Below are 18,860 nucleotides of genomic sequence, written 5' to 3'. Positions count from 1 at the left end.
CTCACACGGTCACACATCAATGTAGCTGCATGCCGTCGTGTAAGTGATGGTTGATGCGGCGTAGGTGCATCACGACTAAATGACTGAACTCAGACGGTTTTTTCCTGCCGAAAGTGGTATTCAGTAAACCCCTGCACAAGGCATCTGCCCCTTCATTTCACTGCTCTTCCTGACTCCTCCCTCAATCTTTCTTTTCCCGCAGGCATTCTGCAACTCCACACAAACTGCGCCACCACTAATGTGCAATACCCAGCGTTTCTACCTGTTCATCTCTTCTGCCAGCCAGTCTACCAGCCCACAGTAATGCTGAAAGCTTTTCCTGAATTACTTAGCATATTCGCCAGTTACCAAACAGTGGTAAGCCCTTGCGCATGCAGCTAGAGGCAGTACATACTAAAGTTACGAAGCCCCACGCCTTTTCCTACGTCGGCGGCCATCACGCCGCGCATTGGAAGCACCAACCGCTGGCGCATGCGACAGTTTCACCGGTTCGGGTTGGGTCTCAGGTATCTCGACAGCAGCATCGGTGTGCAAAGGAGCATTAGCAGCGGCCTGGCTTTCTCGTGAAGAGACAATATAGCTGAAGTGCTCACCTTGCCTGGCAGGGCCTGGCCTACCTGGCTCGTCTCGAAGGAACGGCGAGGAATGCGTTGCTTCGGGGGCTGCACCAAGGTGAGGCAACGCGCTTGTCAGCGTCCTCATGTCTGTACAACTTCTGCCACATGAATTGTCTTGCTGCTGCAGTTGATGTGGCTCCAGATTGGGGTCCCTGCTAGAAATGACGTCGGCAAAGTTACTGCTCTTGGTGCTCCTGATACCGATGTGTCCCCAATTGCACGAAGCCGACGTCGCAGCTCTTCTTCCTGCTATAGAATCAAATGGATCACCTGATTCCGCAGCAGTTTCCTTAGTAGCTGAAACCACGGTGCGAATAGGCAAATGGCAGCTAGAGTGGTGCTGAAAGGCACCATGCTCTGGAAGTGGCTCACCAAAGCCGATGCTGCTGCCACTGCCCCCGCCAGCGCTGGATGCCCTCCCGTCCGGATTCTCGCAGCCTTCATGCCCAGCAAGGGCTCGTTTTCCTCTTTGCCTTTGTGTGGGCTGCAGCGTAAGCGGTAACAGCCCACGATGTGGAAGCTGCGATGTCCACAAAGACTTAAATAGTGAACTTGAAGCCCCTTGAAGATTACTGCTCGTGCTGCAAACGCTGCTGCTCCTGCTGCTGCTACTACGAGAAGGCGCTCCAGACAAAGCTGCAACTCCAGCAACTTCCGCTCCGGAGGGGATGTAAGGATCCCGCGTGCGTAAACAAACTTCTGTACCGGCACCGAATGTAGGCAGCAAAACATGTTCTCCGTCTGCTGGAACTGCAGCAGCGGGAGAAGCCACGGGTGTTGTGGCGCCTCCAAGGCGCCGCTGCCTTAATGTGTGGCGCTGAAGCTTGAGACTCCTGATAGCTTTTGTATCAAGCGTTGGCAACAACGCCGCTGCAGTCGTCTGCGGTTGCTGGTCTTGCTGAATTTGCTGTTCCCTTCGAATAAGGGGCTGGGGTCCGCATTCGCCCTCTTGCTGCTGGACGATTCTAAGCTGAGGCTGCAATACTTCACCATCTTGACCAGAAGAATGCAATACAGCAGCGTTGGCTGTCTGGTTGTAGTTCCCTTCTTTTTCACGAGCTGCGCCCGCCACGTGAGGCGCGCCTGGTGCATTGCGTGCAAGTCCGAGAAGCACTCTTGGGGCCAATGAAGTAGAGAGCCGACGCAGCAATGACGGAGCAGGGTCTGCTCGTTTGACAATTGTCTCCTGGGCATCGCTGTTAATTGAGCATTCAAACGGATCCTCAGTGTGTGTGACAGCTGGAAGTCGCTGAACACCTGCGCTGCCTGCTGTGATAGGAAGATTTTCCAGCCTTATGACGCTGTCGTCATGCTCATCTGGTTGCCGTGGAAGAAAATCCGCACCACTTTCTTCATGTTTACTACGATGCACAAGTAAACGGGAGGACCTGACACTGTGATTGCTTGCTGTCAGGAGCAGTAAGAGCTGCTGTTCCCTTTCATACTTTTCAAGCTGACTCAGCAGCATGTGGTGCTGCTGTTGCAACAGCTCGAAGGAACGGCGCAGCAGAGCGCACTCGCCAGCAGCTGCAGCAGCAACTCGCTGCCCATGCCGCATTCGCCAGAAGAGCGCGCCACCAATGGCCAGGAAAAAGCATAACAACAATAACACCGACATCGCCGCAAAAGTATCTGGATACTGCTGAATACCCCGATCCTGAAGCATCAAAAACCTTCGACCCCAGTAGCTGCTGCTGCATTCGCTTCTCTCGGTGGGCCAGTCGAGAGGCAGTAGTTGAGGCACGTGTTTCATCGCAGATGATAGCCGATTCCATGTCAATGCTGCTTGAGCAATAGAGAACGAAACGCCTCGACACGCAAAATCAGCGCCCCTTGTCAGAGTGTTGACGAAAGTTAGTGCGACGAACGCAGCTGCACGGTAGACCCAAGACACTGCTGCGCAGCTCTGCTGCAGAAGCACCGACTCAGGATTACTGCAAAGCGACCTTCTCAATAGCTCTGCAGCAAAGCCCGCGAAGCAAATCGCGCTGCTTCCCCACCTTACCAAAGGCAGCACTAACCAATGCCACAACGTCTCTAGTGGCTGGAGCAACTGCTCCACTGCACTCCACAGCCACCCACTGCTACCATGTCCAGCGAAATCTCCGTGCTGCTGCTGCTGCTGTTCGTTCTGCGGTTGCCGATTTTTGCGAACGCCAGTGCTGCCGTTCATCAAGTCGCAACGCGCATCAATCTGCTGGTCACTTGTAGCGCGACTGTCACTGTCTGTGCCGCGAATCATTCTGCCTTTCTGTGAAGCTGTCGCCGTTGTTGGGGTGCTAGGTTCGGATTCATCTAGCAGCTGTACCAAGGGGCTAACGTGGGGAATCAGCCCATCAAACGCACCCAGACGTTCAAACTGCAACAACAGCAGAAAGGCACAAAACATGCATGTTTCAACAGCAGCAACAAAAGCATGACGTCAGGTGAAGCTCCCTTACCAAGCACAAACTTACCAGGAAAAACCCGACTTGCTGCTGCAGTTGGACTAAGAGCGTGAGATGCAACAGCTGCTCCTGCTGTAACTGCAATTGTTGCTGCCGCTCAGCAGCTCTGCAAAAAGTCCGCAGCAGTAAGCACTACGGAAAAGAGTGCAGTCCGCAGCAACCACAAGGAATACACGACTGCAAGGCTGGAGTTGAGGGCCACAGAAATTCAGCACCAGCAGTACCACAAAGATAACGCTAAGAAATCGATACAGTACAGGTGTTCCCGATGTGAGCGCACGCGGATCTGAATGCAGCTGTCTCGCCCTCCAAAGATTTCATCCTCTCCAACAGCATTACCAGTACATGCTCGCCCTTCGTATCGCGAGGTCCTACAACTGGTGGCGACACAGCACCGCCTCTTGTAGCTTCCCTATTGGCACCTCCGCTTTTGGCTGCGGCAGAAAACGCATACCAACAGCGTAAACATGATCAGAAGTTCTACAGCCAAGCCACATGCATCCATATGGGGGAGCTTTCCCGCATGCAGTTACACCATTAGCTAGAATTTGCAGAGCATTCACAGCTTTTCCTCGCCCTTCAGTTTCTGCTGTGTGCTTGTCAGTCTCCTGGCTCGCTCTCTTTTCTTTCCTTCTATCATCGGCCCGTCGCGTTCTGCCACTTGCTAGTTCCTGAACTTCCACGCACGACCATTTCTTTAGTAACTTACAACTTGCTTCGATTTTCGGTGGCTGCAGTAGCTGTGAGAGCACTTCAAGTATTTCCGTCTGCAGATCTGAGTTGCCCGGAGTGGTCTTCATAAGGTATTGCAGGAATGCGGTGCTAATCGGACTCCGTTGAAGTTGTTGCGGCTGTTGCTGCTGTTGCAGGGCGCTCACAAGAAACGTACGAGCATATGCAGCTGCATGCTGCAGCGCCTCCGTTGCCGCATCTGCGTAGTACTGGTCTTTGCCGCTCTGGCTGTCATTACTGTTTGTATGGTGACCTGGAGGAGTCTTGTTCATTTTCTTCACAGGAACAGGAACGCTGGTAGGTGCAGCTGTTTCTGGATTTACCCCATTGTGTGAACAGAAGAAGCGGATAGTGGTCGGTTCGAAAAGCGGGTTGCCGGCTATCCACCTGCTTTTGCCATTGATGTCGGTACTTCCTGCGCAGACAACAGCACTTTCTGGTTTGCTTCTGACGCTCAAAGCCTCTTGTGGGAAATGACCCACCAAGTGGGGATCATCTGTTCCGATCCAGTCCGCGTCATGCGCCAGCACATCCTGGTGAACCTTTGGCTGATGCTCCTGGACTTGAGTTAGATTTTGGGCCTGCTGCTCCTTAACGGCCTCAAAAAGTGAGCTAGACAGCGCAACGAACGCATCGGCCCTTTGTTTTATACCCTCTTCCGATAGGGGCAGATTACGCTGCAGATCATGCTTCTGCGCTGAATTGTTGCCTATGAAACCCGCCTCAGTATCTGCGGGAGTAGCAGCAACAGGCGCAGCGGCCGGCGTTGGGTCCAACAGGGCACCAACATTTTTTGTTCTACCAAGATTCCCTTGCTTCTGCTCTTGGTATGATGGTCGCCTGTCACCAGAAGCGTCGTCTCCTACACTGCCGTCAGTTGTGCGGCAGCCTTGCGTCAAAGAAGCAGCAGTAGCTTCTTCTGAGGAAGAGCAACGCTGTGACAGCAATTCCGGTGCGCTAGCAATGGCAAAGCCACCTCGCATCCCTTGTTCTCGCTGTGGGGCTCCTGCAGCTGGTTTGTGCCGTCCATGCTGTAACGGATTCTGCGGCGGCGGTTTTCTCGGGAAGCCCGGAGACAATGGGGCAGAAGTCAATTTTCCTGGCCGCAGAGGAGGTCCCTCGTGAGCGCCATTATGGTGTGGCTGTACATCAGGGGAAGCTGTTATGCTGCCTCTGGTGTCCTTAGCATCAAGTGCGAGAGAAGCGGAATCGGCAGTAAGTGTGGCAACGCCAGCAGGTCCGTTCGACGCTGGCAATACGTCAGATGCTTCCACTCCAGTCTTCTGTGTGGTACCACCAAACTCGTCATGAATTTGTGTTTCCAGAAATTGCACGCCCGTGGCACCGAAAACCTGAGTCATGAAGCCAAAAGCGTCAGTTCACCACCAGTCTTGGCAAACGGCGGAATGGGCATTACTCCGACAAGCACTTATGAATAACGATGAGGATATGAAGATAAAGCCATTCCATTGAAGATATGCCCACGGAGCTGCGCATAGAATGCAATGGTCAGGTAAGTGAAAAGCCAGCCAACGAGAAACAAACGGGGACAAAGAGGCGGTGTAGCTGACCTGAAAAGAAGTAAGCGAACAATAGTAGTGAGGCCCCTCATCGTGGTGGGTTAGCAGACGAACCTTAAGAAACCTACAGTAATACGAAAGCACCCAAGAGATAAGAGCTGCATTCAACTTCTCTAATGCATGCTGAAAGCACCACAAAAAGAGCATGAAAAGATAAAGACAGTAGCCTCACTTTGCCCAGCAGCTTCCAAGGGCTGCACATTCAGATTTGAGGTCAAAGAGCTCGGAGGAAACATCTGCTGCAGTTTCAAGGTTAGCAATGAGGCGCCATTGTCGTGTCGGGTACGTGTCTGCCCTGGGCAAAAACATTAGAAACGACAAGTAAGCTGACGATATTGATGATGGAAAGCCTGCTAAAGCGTTCGTTCGTAAATTGTGCACAAGGCCAAAAATGTCCCATGTTCTTTCCACTCATGCAGAGGGGAAAAGTGATGCATAGGGGAGCTGCCACAAACACTAACATGCTGCACAAACTAACCACCTTTGGGCAAGTGGGCGCGTGCATTGGAACACAGAAAGCAGAACCCCACAAGGCGGCAAACATGCAGCAGCTTGCACAGTAGGCTGTTAGCCTGCATGAGCGACACACCCAAGAAGCTGAATGTGCCAGAAGGCATTCGCGTAGATCTCAAAGGACTGAACTACCACGAAGTCTATCTTCAGGGTCTCGGAAAATGACAGGACGAAGTACTTGGACGGCAAGTAGCAAGGCACCAGCATGTACGTGTCAGCGTCGGGGCGCTGCAGAAATCACGCAGTAGCCGCGTCTGCGCGTGCATCGAAATTGTGCTCACATAGCTCAAGCAAGAGTACAATGTGTATGACGCGTGCGTGCGTCTAGTCACAGCAAGCGAAAAGAGCACCTAAACTGTACATTCTTCTACGCCGCACCCATCCCCAATGTTGACGAAATGCCACCGAAGTGCTTCTGCAGAAACTCCCGAAGGTGTCTGCCCGTGTGTTCGGGGTGAATACTTAACCTTGCAAAAGTACCCACGTGCTCGGGCATAGGCGCACTTTTATGTCTAACCCATAGGCAGGAACCAGCTGTTTCTCACGCGGGAACCTCACCTGGACCGCTTTGATGTGCTGCATCCCGCCACTAGAAGCAATAATCCGAGCGCCGGCGTCAAGTGACGCGAAATTAAAGTGTAAGCGCAGGAAGGACGCAGGGAGGTGACCACCTTGCACGAACCCCCGGCCGTAGAGACGAGGTGCCCCCGGAACACCCCCAACTGCAGATGTCGCTCCCTGTGCTTCCACATTTGTATGCTGCTTCGCGGCGGCAGTTGCTAGTGCCGCAGCGCTACGACTGTCTCGCATTTCCTGAACCTCGCTTTCTCGCAATTGTTGCTGCTGCTGTTCTTGCTGCTGCTGTTCTTGCGGTGCTGCATTTTGTTGCCACTCTTGCAGTTTCTGCCAGTGTTCCCCCTCCTGCTGCGAAGCTATGCTTGTGTCTGTGTTACGCTGGCTTTCATTTTGGAGGAACTGCTGCCGCGGGGCCAGTTGAGTGTAGGGACCCCACGATGACTGCAGCTGAGAAGGCACGCTCCCATAGAACTTGGACAATTTTAAAGGGTCTAGTTGGTGCTTGTGTCCGTAGCTGCCGGCTCCCACTGCCTTAAAAGCATAGGAAGACCCGCCGTTCAAAAGGCGCGCGTCGCATGTCTCCCTAGTCTTGAAATCACCATTTGAATGCACTATAGAACCAGTGCAGCTGCCCGTTTTAGAAGCCGTTCTTGCCGCAGGACTCGTCACACTAACACGGGGCAGATCTACTTGTTTCTTGCAACTTTGAGATTGCTCCTTTTGCGTCCGTTGTTGCTGTGGTAGGGGCTGCTGGCACTGCTTGAGGTCTCTGTCAGCAAGGAGGCGCAAGACCATGTCGCGAGGCAACAGCAACAGCAACAGCTGCAGCGCCAGTGATGTGGAAGCATGAGGCCTGTAGCAATGAGCAGCAGCGGCTATTCCTGCTGATTCTGTAACTGCTACTTGGGGCCTTGGAGACTGCTGCTGTCGCATGCAGGAACGCCTCCATGTCCAAGAAACAAGCTGTCCTCCCCACCTTGAAAAAAGTTCCAAATGTTTTTGGTCCTCTTCCTGCTCGCTGCGCTGCATTTTCCCCTGTAGCTCGTCTTGTGCTTTAAATTTCTGCCCCTGCTCTTCGCGGGCTTCATGAGACGCTGAAAATGCACCCATGTACTCGGGCTGTTCCTTTCGCAGTTCCGCTTGCTGCTGTCCTCCAGACGTTGATGGCAGGTTTTTAACATAGGAATCAGAACGAGGTGCTGAAACTGGCCCACTAAAATCCGCAGCTCCTGCAGCGTCCACAGTTTCAGGAGGTGGAGAGGCCTCGTCAGCTGATCGCGTTATTGGCTCTGTGTGCTGACCGCGAGTTAGCGTCTCCTCAACAAGTTCGGCCACAGCTGGTGCTGATGCGACTGCTTCTGTATGCTCTTCAGTATCACCTCGTGAGAACACGCCACGCAGCTGCAGTTGCTGTTTTTCCTGGGAAGCAGGACTGCCCTCTGCGCAACAAAGCAGCAACGCCCGCTGCTGCAATACGGGCACAAGGCGCGCTGCCGCTTCCCGTTGCTGCCGTTGCTGGTGCGGTTGTTCCTGTTGCCAGAGGGGCTCACTGCGCAACAACACAGGCATGTGTGAACTGACACACGAGCATCTGGCTACCGACGCTGCGCTTGCTGTGCCCTCTTCCGTTGATGTTGCAGCTAAGGCTGCTGGTACGATAGATGTGCATAAAGAGTAGCACCACTGAATAAGCCATATGGCAGATAAGCCCCAGCTGCACGCAGCAGTAGGCACAAGTCCATGAAGATTTTGCCGCCTTTGTTGTAGCTTCGCAGGCAAGAGCATCTCTGCTCCTTCGTGCCCCTCATGACGTGGTGGTGCTTCTGTGCCATCTGATGCTGCTTCCGTAGCTGCACCGGCTAAAATATAGCGGGCATGCTCGCTAGAAGTGGAGGCCGCGAAGCTATATGGCGAGGGAAATAGCAAAGAGTGCTGTAGTCTTTGCAGGTGTTGCTTTTGCCGCGAGGGCTTTGACTCAAATTGCCCTGAGTTAAGCGTTCCATTGAGCCCCTTTCCCCAGGCAACAATAGCGTTCGTATCAGCAGTAGCCAGCCCTTTAAATGTAGAGAAGAAACCTGGCGTCTCGGTGTAGGTTTGCGGAGTTTGAACCTGCTGCTGTTCCAGTGTGTTCTCCTGCTGCTCGCGCTGCTCGTGCTGCTGCTCCGTATAAAATGTGGCGACGCCAGTCGTGGTGACAACTGCATCCTGTGAAGAACGTGTCCGTCTGCCCCCATTTTGAGGTGTAGCCTCTTCTTCTTGTTTGTCTGAAGCAGCAGGTGCGGCTGCTGCTTCCACAGGCTGGCGCGCCTCGCAGTCCCCTCCGTGCACTGTTGGGCTTGTCAGACTCACTGTCGCATTTGGTACAAAGTATGCTCCCTCTGACACAGATACTCTTCGTGACGTCGTTTCGTGTCCACTGAGAACCACCCACGGGGTAGCAGCGCACGACCATTGCAGCTGTTGTTGTTTTAGTTGTTGAAGCTGCGGCAGTTCCCCTTGCTTCTGCTGCTGATTCTGTGACCGGATATTTATATCGGCTTCCTCAAAAATCGGTTGCCCTCCTGAAATAGCACAAACGGAGCTTCCGCATATCCAAATTGTCAGTAGTAGGAGAAAGGCGATGCGTTGGTGGGAGCGCGGCTTCTTCTTCAGAGCAATGCTGCTGCTGCTCTGCAGCGTTTCTTGACTGCTGACGCACAGCAGTGCATTTAGCTGCATTGGCAGCAGTTGATGCTGCCGAGCTGGCAATGAAGTGTTGCTGCTGAACGGGCTGTAACCTTTGCAACGTCACGCATGACGCGTCGAAGCCCCTGCTTCCCAGCGTTTATAGACACACTCCAACAACTTTATTTTGATCTCATTGTAGCGAAATGTTGTGCCTCGAGAGAAGCAAAGAATTCACCCGTAGTTGTTGCATGCAACTGTTCCAAGACAGTTCCAGATGCTTTTCCCAGCTGCACATGTACTGCCACAGCCATGCAAATACGGTTTCCAGATAAAGCATATAAATCAACCTCCCCTGGAAGCTAAGTATACCGAGGCGAACATACATGTTTCTGTTGCGACTACTACCGTTGCTGCGCGGTTGGGCGGCCCCAATCTTTTTCTCGCGGGCAGACTCGCTAACTTGTTGAACGTATGACACACTCGCAATCATGAAACTGTTTCTTCCAGTATTTTCACTAGTCTCTTCCTGTGTGGGGTTATTTTCCCGTGGGGCTGTTCGTCGACTCCGTCCAAGCACCCTTAGTGGTAGCTTCACCCGGAAAGCCAAGTGCTAGACGAGCAGTGGCATGCTAGCATCCAATAGTCCCACATAAAAGTATATATAAATCCACTACTTAAAGAGGACCGTTGATTCAAGAAAAGCGGCACGGTATCATCGAGACGAGTGCGAGGAGTAACAATGGGAGCAGCCATAGCCTTGTCGGCGGCGAATTTTCCATCTACACTGGGAAACACTGGCCATCAGTAACGGGTAAATCTTAACGAAACGGCCTACACGGTTCCTCCTCCCCAGCTAGGAGGACAAATCAGGAGTTGTAGAGAAAGGTGGGCCTCGGGACGCCACACCCACATGAGTTTGCAGCATCAGCAGCGCAACTGTGGAACAACTTGAGCATTTCGAGGATTCGGGCGCAAATAGTGGCTCTTTCACGCTCTACTGCAAACGTCAGCGAGCGGCCTAAGGTTGTCGTAAATATTAATGGGGTGGCATCCATAAAGACATTGTTGGAGACAAAGAGCCACTAACAGCGCTAGCAGCAGTTGTAGGGTTCATTCGCGTGGATGTTAATTTTAACATAATGGTTATTCGGAAGGAAACTGCAGAAGGCGCGGCTACCGTGAAGTCTGCGCAGAGCGTACGCAGAAGAGCACAGGGAGCTGTGCGAAGCTGTGGAGCTGTTTAGAGAGCTGCATTGACGACGGTAGAGGTTGCAGCAACAGGAACGTAAGTGCTCTGCGAATGCGTCCAGGCAGAAGAGTGGCACAGTTTGGGCGTGCTTCAGTGCCAGCAGGCCCCGCCATCCTAAAGACACCTTCACGAAAAGCAACGGCTAAAGGGGTAACAGGCAGCTGCAAGGAAGCTGCTCAGCACAGCGGAGCCCAAATCACAGAACGCAGAGCCTTTTCAAGCACAGTGAGGCGCAGCATCTCCGCTGGCTAGTTCGGCCGCCTTGTCTCACTGTCAGGCTTGTGGCATGCATTTGTGAAGTAGGGATGTAAGTGCTTTCTTCTGACGTTGGTGGCGCGGCGCCATTAAGTGCCGGACGGTGCGGATCTGATATCGCGTGTTCCTTTTTTGGCGTACGTCTGTTGTTGCTTGGAGAGGATCATCAGTACGGGCTTCTGCCGACGGTATCTCAATAATACAAGGAGCTGTCGCCGACGCAGCAACTCCAGAAAACTTTTCCGTTTATCTTCGGGGCAACAGCAGTATCAACGGAGGAGTGCCTGTGAAGCATTCAAGAGTAGCGCCAGCTGCAGCGATGTGGTAGTTTCTGTTGAGATTGGGGTCGCCCAGCTTACAACGGAAGGTTTTGTACATCAAGACAACGGGCCGAAGCTGCTGCTGCTGAAGTAGAGGCTGGAAACATGGATGATCCTCTAAAAATTGCTGCGGCTGCTGCAGAAGAACGACGATTATTGGATGCTGGAATTGCTGCTGAAGCAACCAGAGCACCCCCACGGGAGTTAACGGCTCGTCGCGTCTCTCACGAAAACCATACAAGATGGCAACCGTCTCTTACGTATGCTGTAGGGTGCTGCTATTGGCAGTTCTGGTACAACTTCGGCAGATGCCATCAGGGTAGCTAGTGCTAACGACGTCACGCTGTCTGATAAAGCGTAAGCCGCTAAGCCTTTGGGACGTTTGCCTTCCGCGGCCCATGTATGATCCTTTGTGCCTCTTTGTGCCTCCGGGCGGCGCTGCTCGTTGCATTTGCTTCAGGAAAAAATTGGCAAGCTTATTGAGGGCGGATTTGTTCGGCGATCGTCCCTGCAAAAGGTGCCACCCTCTACGGCCTCCATCTGTGGACAATTTGGCATTCCTAACCATTTAGTACGAACCAGCGCTGCCTGAAAATTCGCTTGCACCAACTTTTGAGGGCAGATGATGCTAAGCTTTTATCTATAGAGGCACTTTTGTCCTCAGAAGTAGTTTCTCCTATTATGGCGCTTGGCTTTTTTGGCTGGTGTACACGCCGCATCCCTTTGTCTGTGCGATTGGCTGTCGCCAGGCAATGCTACAAGATGAAGACCGAGTCAGATTCTACAAACAGGCGATTCTCTGGAAGATGCCCACAACGCTGGAGGAGCAGGAGCAAAAAAAGCACTTGCAAGGGGAAGAGCTACACGAGAGTCTTCGAGAGTTGCCCAACTCGAAAGCACAGCAGCAGCACCAGCCGCAGCGACTCCAGCAAAAGCTCCAAAGTCATGTTACTGGACTTCGCATTTTGGAAATCGGCTGCGGTCCCCTGGCGCTTTTATCTCTTCTTGCTGTGCAGCAAGGCGCTGCCCAAGTCGATGCTTTGGAAGTGAGCTGCAGCATGTTCTGTAGGCTGGTGGTATCAGGTACTGTCCTTCGTGGGGTTGTTGGTGGGCAGCTTCTGTATCAGAGTCGATGCCGCTGCACAGTTCTAATCTACCGTTATCCTGCGTATTTCTCGTTTGTCCACAAGGGTGTTCCTGCATGTTCTGTTCCTGCCTTCTCAGCTTAACTCCGGGGTTTATCACTTTGCGAGCACATTCGTACAACAAATAGGCGTAAATGCCTCTCGCCCTTGTCAAGCTGGAGTAGAAGAATCAGAGTTGCAGCGGCTCCGTGTCTTCAGATGTTACTCAAAGTTGTTTCCCGTAGCAGCGCGGCAAATTTCTGTTGAAACCACCACCGAGGCATTGCATGGCCATAGCAGACTCCCACACCTAGTAGAGGAATCATCGGCTACTAATCGTGAAGCGGCCGCTTCTTCTGTCGGAGAATCCTCTTGCACAATGGAAAACAAGGGGTTAATTAAGACTGCAGCGCCTTTGGGTGTTGAAGATACGGGCGCATGCGAATGCCCGATGTATTCATCAAAGGGCCATGCGGTTGCCTCTACGAAGTGTGTCTCCAAAGCATCTCCATCCCATGTAGTTGTTTCTCTGTCATGCGCACCGGCTTCTCACCCGCACTACAATACTCAAGACTCGGCGACGGAGCTGGTAGCAGAAGGCATAGGTTCCTTGGCAGTTGTTCCACGCTGTGCTACGCGACGTCTCCGGTCGAGCCAGCAAGGTCGAATGAAACGGGCTGTTAAGCGCATCCGAGCGTCTCCCAGTAGGACCGACAGTGGCTGCACCGGAGAATGCGGCTGCCATAGGAGTAAACCTATGGTTAGAAGCTTCCGTTTATGGGAGCAGTCAACTGTCCATCAGCCCCAGCCGAATCGACTAGAGGGCGTGTCCTACGACATGGTGATACACGAAATATTGGGTGATTTTGCCTCACAGGAAGGAGCAGCTGACGTCATCAGGGATATCCAGGAGCGGAGTGCAACTATTCCCCAAAGCATTCCGTTCGCTGCAAGGACTTTCGTTGGCGTATCCGAACTGCCTTCTCCCTGCTGCATCAAGTGCCCAGTGTGTCTCACTGCAGGGCCAAAATGTATTTTTGATTATATAGCGTGGCCCGTAGGGCACAGAGACGCTAAGAATTTTTAGCTCAGCTGCTGGGTTAGCATGACTGCACTTGCAATCGACAGTTTCAAACATTTTGACGTAGTTGTTGTTGGACGTCTTGTCCCACATTGAAATTGTTGCTAGGGTCTTCCTTCATGTTGCAGCTGCACTGCCGGTTGCAACCACTGGTGTTGTTATTTCAAGTTGCGTTGCTTTTGATGCTGCTTAGTTTATTGAGCATTTTCCAAGGTTGTAGGCATGTCTGTAGGCAGTTCCAGTACCTGTTGTGATGCATTTTGTGCCTTGGTAAAGGCCAGCGAGCATCCCGAACGTAGCGTTCTTTCCCCTCGGGAACGTCTGATGCAGTCGGTGAGGCCCGCCCATGCTGCTACATCTGCGAATCTTTTTCCAGTGGCCCGTCAAGCTATCTTGGCTGCGAACGCGGTTGGGGAGCTAGATTGCTGGCTGGCCGCCATAGTTGCTGCTACTTCGATATACAGGCTGGGGAGAGGATACTGGCTGATTCCTGTGTACTACTGGTTGTGCTTCAGGTAGGACTGCGGTTCAGCGAGACCCTCTTGAGCAGCCAGCTCAAGGCAATAGAGGAGTTGGCATTTGAAGCCCGAATGGATACACAGATGCTGCAAGTGCGCTTAGTTCAACTACCATAAAGCTGTGAAGCAAGTTGGAGTAGCGGTTGGTGCGACTACGGCTCCATTCCCGGCACTTTCACGCTTTACATTTACATTGCGAATTTCTGTGCTGTGCTGGACAGCGGCGAACATTTTTCTTTGACGTAGAGAGAGAGGGTCTTTTCGCAGGTTTTTTAGCGGCTATTGAAATCGAGATTCGACCAGTCCGTTCGAAGGCGACCTCTGCAGCTGGTCGCCTACAAGTAGAGCATGGGTTCCTGCTCTTTTCTGGGAGCGTGGACCATTTTTACCGTGGACTACTGCTGCTTCTTTGAACTTAGTCGTCACTGTTTACCAATCTTTGCTGCTGCGGCTGTGCCTCAGTCTGGGGGTGCTCTCAGGGTGCATCTACCATTTTCGTTGGAGGCGAAGCATTGGCTGGTATTTTCATGAGTGTTGCAGGGTTTGTTTTTTGGCCCAATTTACGAGGGGCAGTGCGACAGCTGGTATACAAACGTGGTTCTTCTCGGAAGGGAAATATATGTCTCCAAAGGAGACAAAATTTTCCTAAAAACGGAGGCCAATCTTACAAATTTTCAAAGAGAGCAGCAAATGGTGCGACTAATACAACACTTACGCCGTGCACGAGCCTACTGTACAAACATAAGCGATGCGACACCCGACTTTCTAGCGGACCTCACTTTGCCACTCGCCTTGGACCAGTTCGCTATTTTGTAGTGGCCTGTGGACGCTCTCTGGCGGGCTTTAGCACGAGTAGATACACGGATGACCTTGCTGGCTATTGACTTCTGCGGGGCACCGGTTTTGTGGTTGCACGTGCTGTGTGTGTATAGAGCCTGACGGGGCGTCGCTGGGTATCTGTGTCTCGGCCATCTTACACGTTCAGTGGAGAAGTTCTACCACAAAACGGCTGTTCAGAGACCTTCGGACCCATTGTCATCGACTTTGATGAACAGGCCTGCTGCGTCCAGCCCACGAACTGATCGTCTATCCGCAAACAGGATCTCGCAGAATTTGCAAGAGCCTGTTGCAACGTTTGCACTAAGGCAATAGCGGGCACAATTGAGCCTTGCCAAGCAAAGTTCGTATCGTCGATCACGTAGTACACTAGCAAGGGTGAAACTTAAAGGAATTGGAAGGGGTTCGCACAAGCGATGGAGCATGTGGTCTAATTCGGTGTAACATTAGGAACCTTACCAGAGCTTGAAATGTTGTTTTTTAACTTTGTAGTAAATTTTCATTACTATATTCAGGTACATGAGGCGCATGGTTGTCAGCTCGTGTTGTGAGATATTGCGTAAGTCCCGCAACGAACGTTATTCAAACTAAAATGTTTTTATAACCTGCCGTTGCTTTTTATGAAATAAGGAAGAAGGAGTTGAAACTTCAAGTCTTCAGCAGTCTTATGCTCTGGGCTGTACTCTTGCTACAGTGCAAGGTACAATAAATTTAATACAAGGGGAAAAATTTTCGGAATATAAATGTATATCGAATATGCGGACTACTCAAGTCATCGCTTCTCTGTATGGATCTACCGCCGCAAAATATATTTACCAGGCTATGCTAGTCAGTAGAGGAGCACGAGGATTCCATGTTTTCCTTCTAAACACGCGGGAGGATCACAGATGTGGCTGGTACAGACCTCTTGCGAGGTCGCTGCTTCAACGCTTGTGGATCTTCGGCGAACGAAGTACGGCAATCGAAGATGAGAAACAGCAAATTTAGTCAATTAGCACTTTGAATTCCGTTGAGTGGCATAGAGATTCAAGTGTATTTGGTTCAACTTCGATATATATAGTTTCGCATCATCCGTTAATAGGTGGAACTGCTTTAGATTTTGATCTGTATGCAGTTGCACACTTCCATTTTGCATTACCCGTTGGTACAGTTGTTGGTTAATCTGTAGTTTCTCCTACTTTACAGTTTGTAGTCGGCTATAAGCTCAATGTCTTCAGTGTCTTTGCTCGAAATACATCGGACTCTCCATTTCCGACAATTCAGTCAACTGTATTGTCATTCAGCATCTTGTCGACGTTTTTTGCAGGGGAGTTTCCAATACTGAATACCTGATTGTGCTGATTGAATAACTTATCTGCGCATAGTGAGCGTTACAGTTGGTAAGGTCCTTATTATTCCTTTAATCATATTCTGTAACTTATCTGCTCACAGTGTGCTGGTGCAATTGGTATTATCCTTACTTTGTATTCTTTAATCGTATGAAAAAGGGGTTGACCGTGCAATCCATACAAAGATAGAACGGGAGATAATGAAACACATTCTTTACGGAAAAGCTATGCCGGGGATTCAGTCCTTATTCTTAAATTCCAAAAAAAGTCTCCATTTCGGCACAACACACCTTTGTGCTTGAACAGGGCTCAATTAGGAACGATATTTCACGTGTTACGTGGTACGTGAGCAGGGTTAACAACGTATTGAGGTAGTTTGTTGTCTCTGCCGCGTTGGAGAATTCGTTGAGCACAGAAACTGACTACGAAATATCAAATGAAATTTCATGCGTAGCAACAAGACACTATTGTGGGGAATTTTGCCGTCTTCCCTAGAGTTCTTGTGACTGCTGGCAGCCCCAGCCCAAGAGTTAGTTGAACTCTAAACGCTAGGCTTGGTTTGCTAGGAAGAAACGGGTTTCTTTATTTACTTTTTAATCAACACTGATGTGTGTTGTCGAAGATTTCACAATCTTCGGAGGCTGTTTCTGTGCAACATTGTGTGTGGTGCTGCACAATGCTAACGTAGACAATTAAGGTAGTAACGACTGCTCTGCTGCTACTGAGCCAAAAGCCCTCAAGTATACTGTAGTATACAGTAGTATACTGACTGGAATAGCGTAGCTGGGATCGCCCGTCTGCTATCGAACCAAAACACTTATAGCACGCTACAGAGTGCCGTAGGACTTTCGGTTTGAAAGCACAAAGTAATCCTAGCTACACTCTATCAGTAGTACACAGTGGCATGCCTCTGCAGCCCGTTTATTGATTAGTGGAGTGTTGCAGGATACCCCCGTAGAGCTGTGCTGTTGTAACCTTATACGATCACAACATTGGCGGAGGGCACCACTATAGTAGCTAAAGGATAGCGTTTGTTTGGGTTTGTTACATCGGGAACTCAGCACTTCGGTAGGAACAAGACTGTTTCGAAGAAAACGTCGGAACATAAGTGAGGTGGGAATACGCCAACAAAATCCTCTTCGGGTCTTCCTTGAGACAACTCTGACTCACAGTCGTCGTGGTCCAGACATTATCACAAGCTGAATTTTCCTTGGGTGGGTATGGGAGAAAAAACGCTTCGCTGGGGCGAACAATACAGCAAGTGTCGCAGACGCAACATGCTAGTATTAGATCCTACGTGTAACTAGATATTGTGGCCTTCTACAGTGCGGAGCTTGTCTTTTCCACTCATCAGGTGCGCTGCTTCACAGGAATAGCGCACAACATGCATTCGGACGGAATCGTGCTGCACCCGATCAATGAGCTTCTTGGATTGTCTGTGTTGCCCCTGGAATTCCACCGACCCTATATTTGTCCTCTTGCTGCGGCAAAAGCACCTGAACGAGCAGTGGGCGGGAGGCATTAATGTTTAGAATTCGCCTCTCCAGAGCCTTGATAAATAGGGAGCTGCCCGACCCACGTACCCTTCCCACTTTCCCAACGTACATGGCTTCCCTTAACGCGCGTTGTCGCTACCCTATTTCTTTTGACACAAAGTTTTTTCCGCAATATCTTTGCATACAGCGCAAGTCGTTTCGAACCTCCCGCTGGCATCTGCCGTGTTCTGAAGAAAGCGGATACTGCCAGACAGGGTTGCTTGTTCACTGCTGTTCCTTTGCAGATTCATGCAGTTGCATATTTTCGCTCAAAAGTTTCCGCCACGGGTGTGCTTTGCACTAGGTAAATTTACTGGTTATTCCTCGCTGCTCCTGGAAACGAAACTCATTCATGTACTCAGTTTCAGAACTGCGCTAGGACCCCGTAGAGTTGCGGCACGACGTACAGCGCACGAGCGAGACCATGCTCAAATAATTCTTTACAGATAAGTACTCTTATTTCCCCGCACGAGTGCTTCGGTCTGACACATGTTGTGCAGTGCAACTCAATCCATTATTCCCTAGCCTCAGACTGCGTGTGAGCTATCGCTGTGTCGCTGCAGGAAAACACCCATTGCAGCGTCCAGCGCCAGGAACAGAGCCTGCTGCGTACTGTGGACACATGCTGAGCTGAAGTACAACCCACGAGTGAGGAGTAATTTAAACAGCTGGCCAGCAGAGGCTTACTGTACAGGGCTAAGGGCTAGCAGGCCCAGGCTGACATAAACACACGGGAAAATGTGAGGACTAGCCAGCAAAAGCCTGAAATGCGGAGCATCCGCAGCTATTGGGAGCGGGCGACCTGTGGCTCCGGGTCGCGCGACATGAGTCCTTCCGAATTCAGTTTACGCTTTTTTTCCCGATTTTTGAAGTGCTGCTCTCTTTCGAGTGAAACTCGAGATCTTTGCCAGAGACGTACTCCTTGGTGGGGGTCCTTTAACCAGGTCCGAATCCTGGCCATTGGTGGGACATTTATTAGTTCAAGTCAAAAAGTGCTGCATGAAGGGGCACCTAGCTTTAAGTGGAACCCCAAGTGGTGATCGCTCTCACGGCTTTGAGTGAAATCGCATATGATATGCTCTGTAGTCCTATTGGCTCGCTCTGTCCTTTCCGTCACCCTGAGAACGATATCAACTGGATTTATTTCCCCCAACTAAAAGCATTGGTAGAGCCTGCCGGGGTTCGATCATGGCGTTTCTATCCTTAAGTACTGTAGAGGATAACAAATGACGCTGTACGAGCTTGCCCAATACTAAAGGAAACCCGGATACTACGGATATTAAAAAAAGGAAACCCATAATAGATATAAACTTTTTCGTACGCGTAAGATATTCTAATGAATTCAGACTATCAACGAACATGGAAATTTCACCGTAGCCGTGCATACTAACACAAAGTCCTACTGACAAATTAGGGATGCTTCTGGTCATCCATTTGACTGCACGGTAGAAAGTGCATCATTCGTGTTGATTTTGTTTTAG

General features: G+C 51.0%; 2 protein-coding genes across 2 annotated transcripts; one reads left to right on the top strand and one right to left on the bottom strand.

Moving 5' to 3' along the window:
* Nucleotides 1-399: 399 nt before the first annotated feature.
* On the bottom strand, nt 400-9,183 carry ETH_00025865 (uncharacterized protein; the record flags this gene model as incomplete). The annotated part of the gene is made up of 8 exons (XM_013378408.1): nt 400-2,976; nt 3,074-3,170; nt 3,345-3,498; nt 3,774-5,148; nt 5,368-5,440; nt 5,549-5,671; nt 5,966-6,117; nt 6,448-9,183. 8 exons carry the CDS (start codon nt 9,181-9,183, stop codon nt 400-402), a joined length of 7,287 nt encoding a protein of 2,428 aa, XP_013233862.1.
* Nucleotides 9,184-11,061: 1,878 nt separating this feature from the next.
* On the top strand, nt 11,062-14,761 carry ETH_00025860 (Chromosome III, complete sequence, related; the record flags this gene model as incomplete). Its single annotated transcript, XM_013378407.1, has 10 exons — nt 11,062-11,223; nt 11,417-11,527; nt 11,706-12,002; nt 12,181-12,840; nt 12,958-13,086; nt 13,438-13,494; nt 13,677-13,772; nt 13,901-13,981; nt 14,220-14,372; nt 14,612-14,761. 10 exons carry the CDS (start codon nt 11,062-11,064, stop codon nt 14,759-14,761), a joined length of 1,896 nt encoding a protein of 631 aa, XP_013233861.1.
* Between the last annotated feature and the right edge of the window lie 4,099 nt (nt 14,762-18,860).

This window comes from Eimeria tenella, genomic scaffold (genome assembly GCF_000499545.2).
Source record: "Eimeria tenella Houghton genomic scaffold, Eth_scaff83, whole genome shotgun sequence".
Classification (NCBI taxonomy): domain Eukaryota; phylum Apicomplexa; class Conoidasida; order Eucoccidiorida; family Eimeriidae; genus Eimeria; species Eimeria tenella.
The sequence above is the reverse complement of the archived record's forward strand: the minus strand, read 5'-3'. Positions and strand labels throughout refer to the sequence as shown.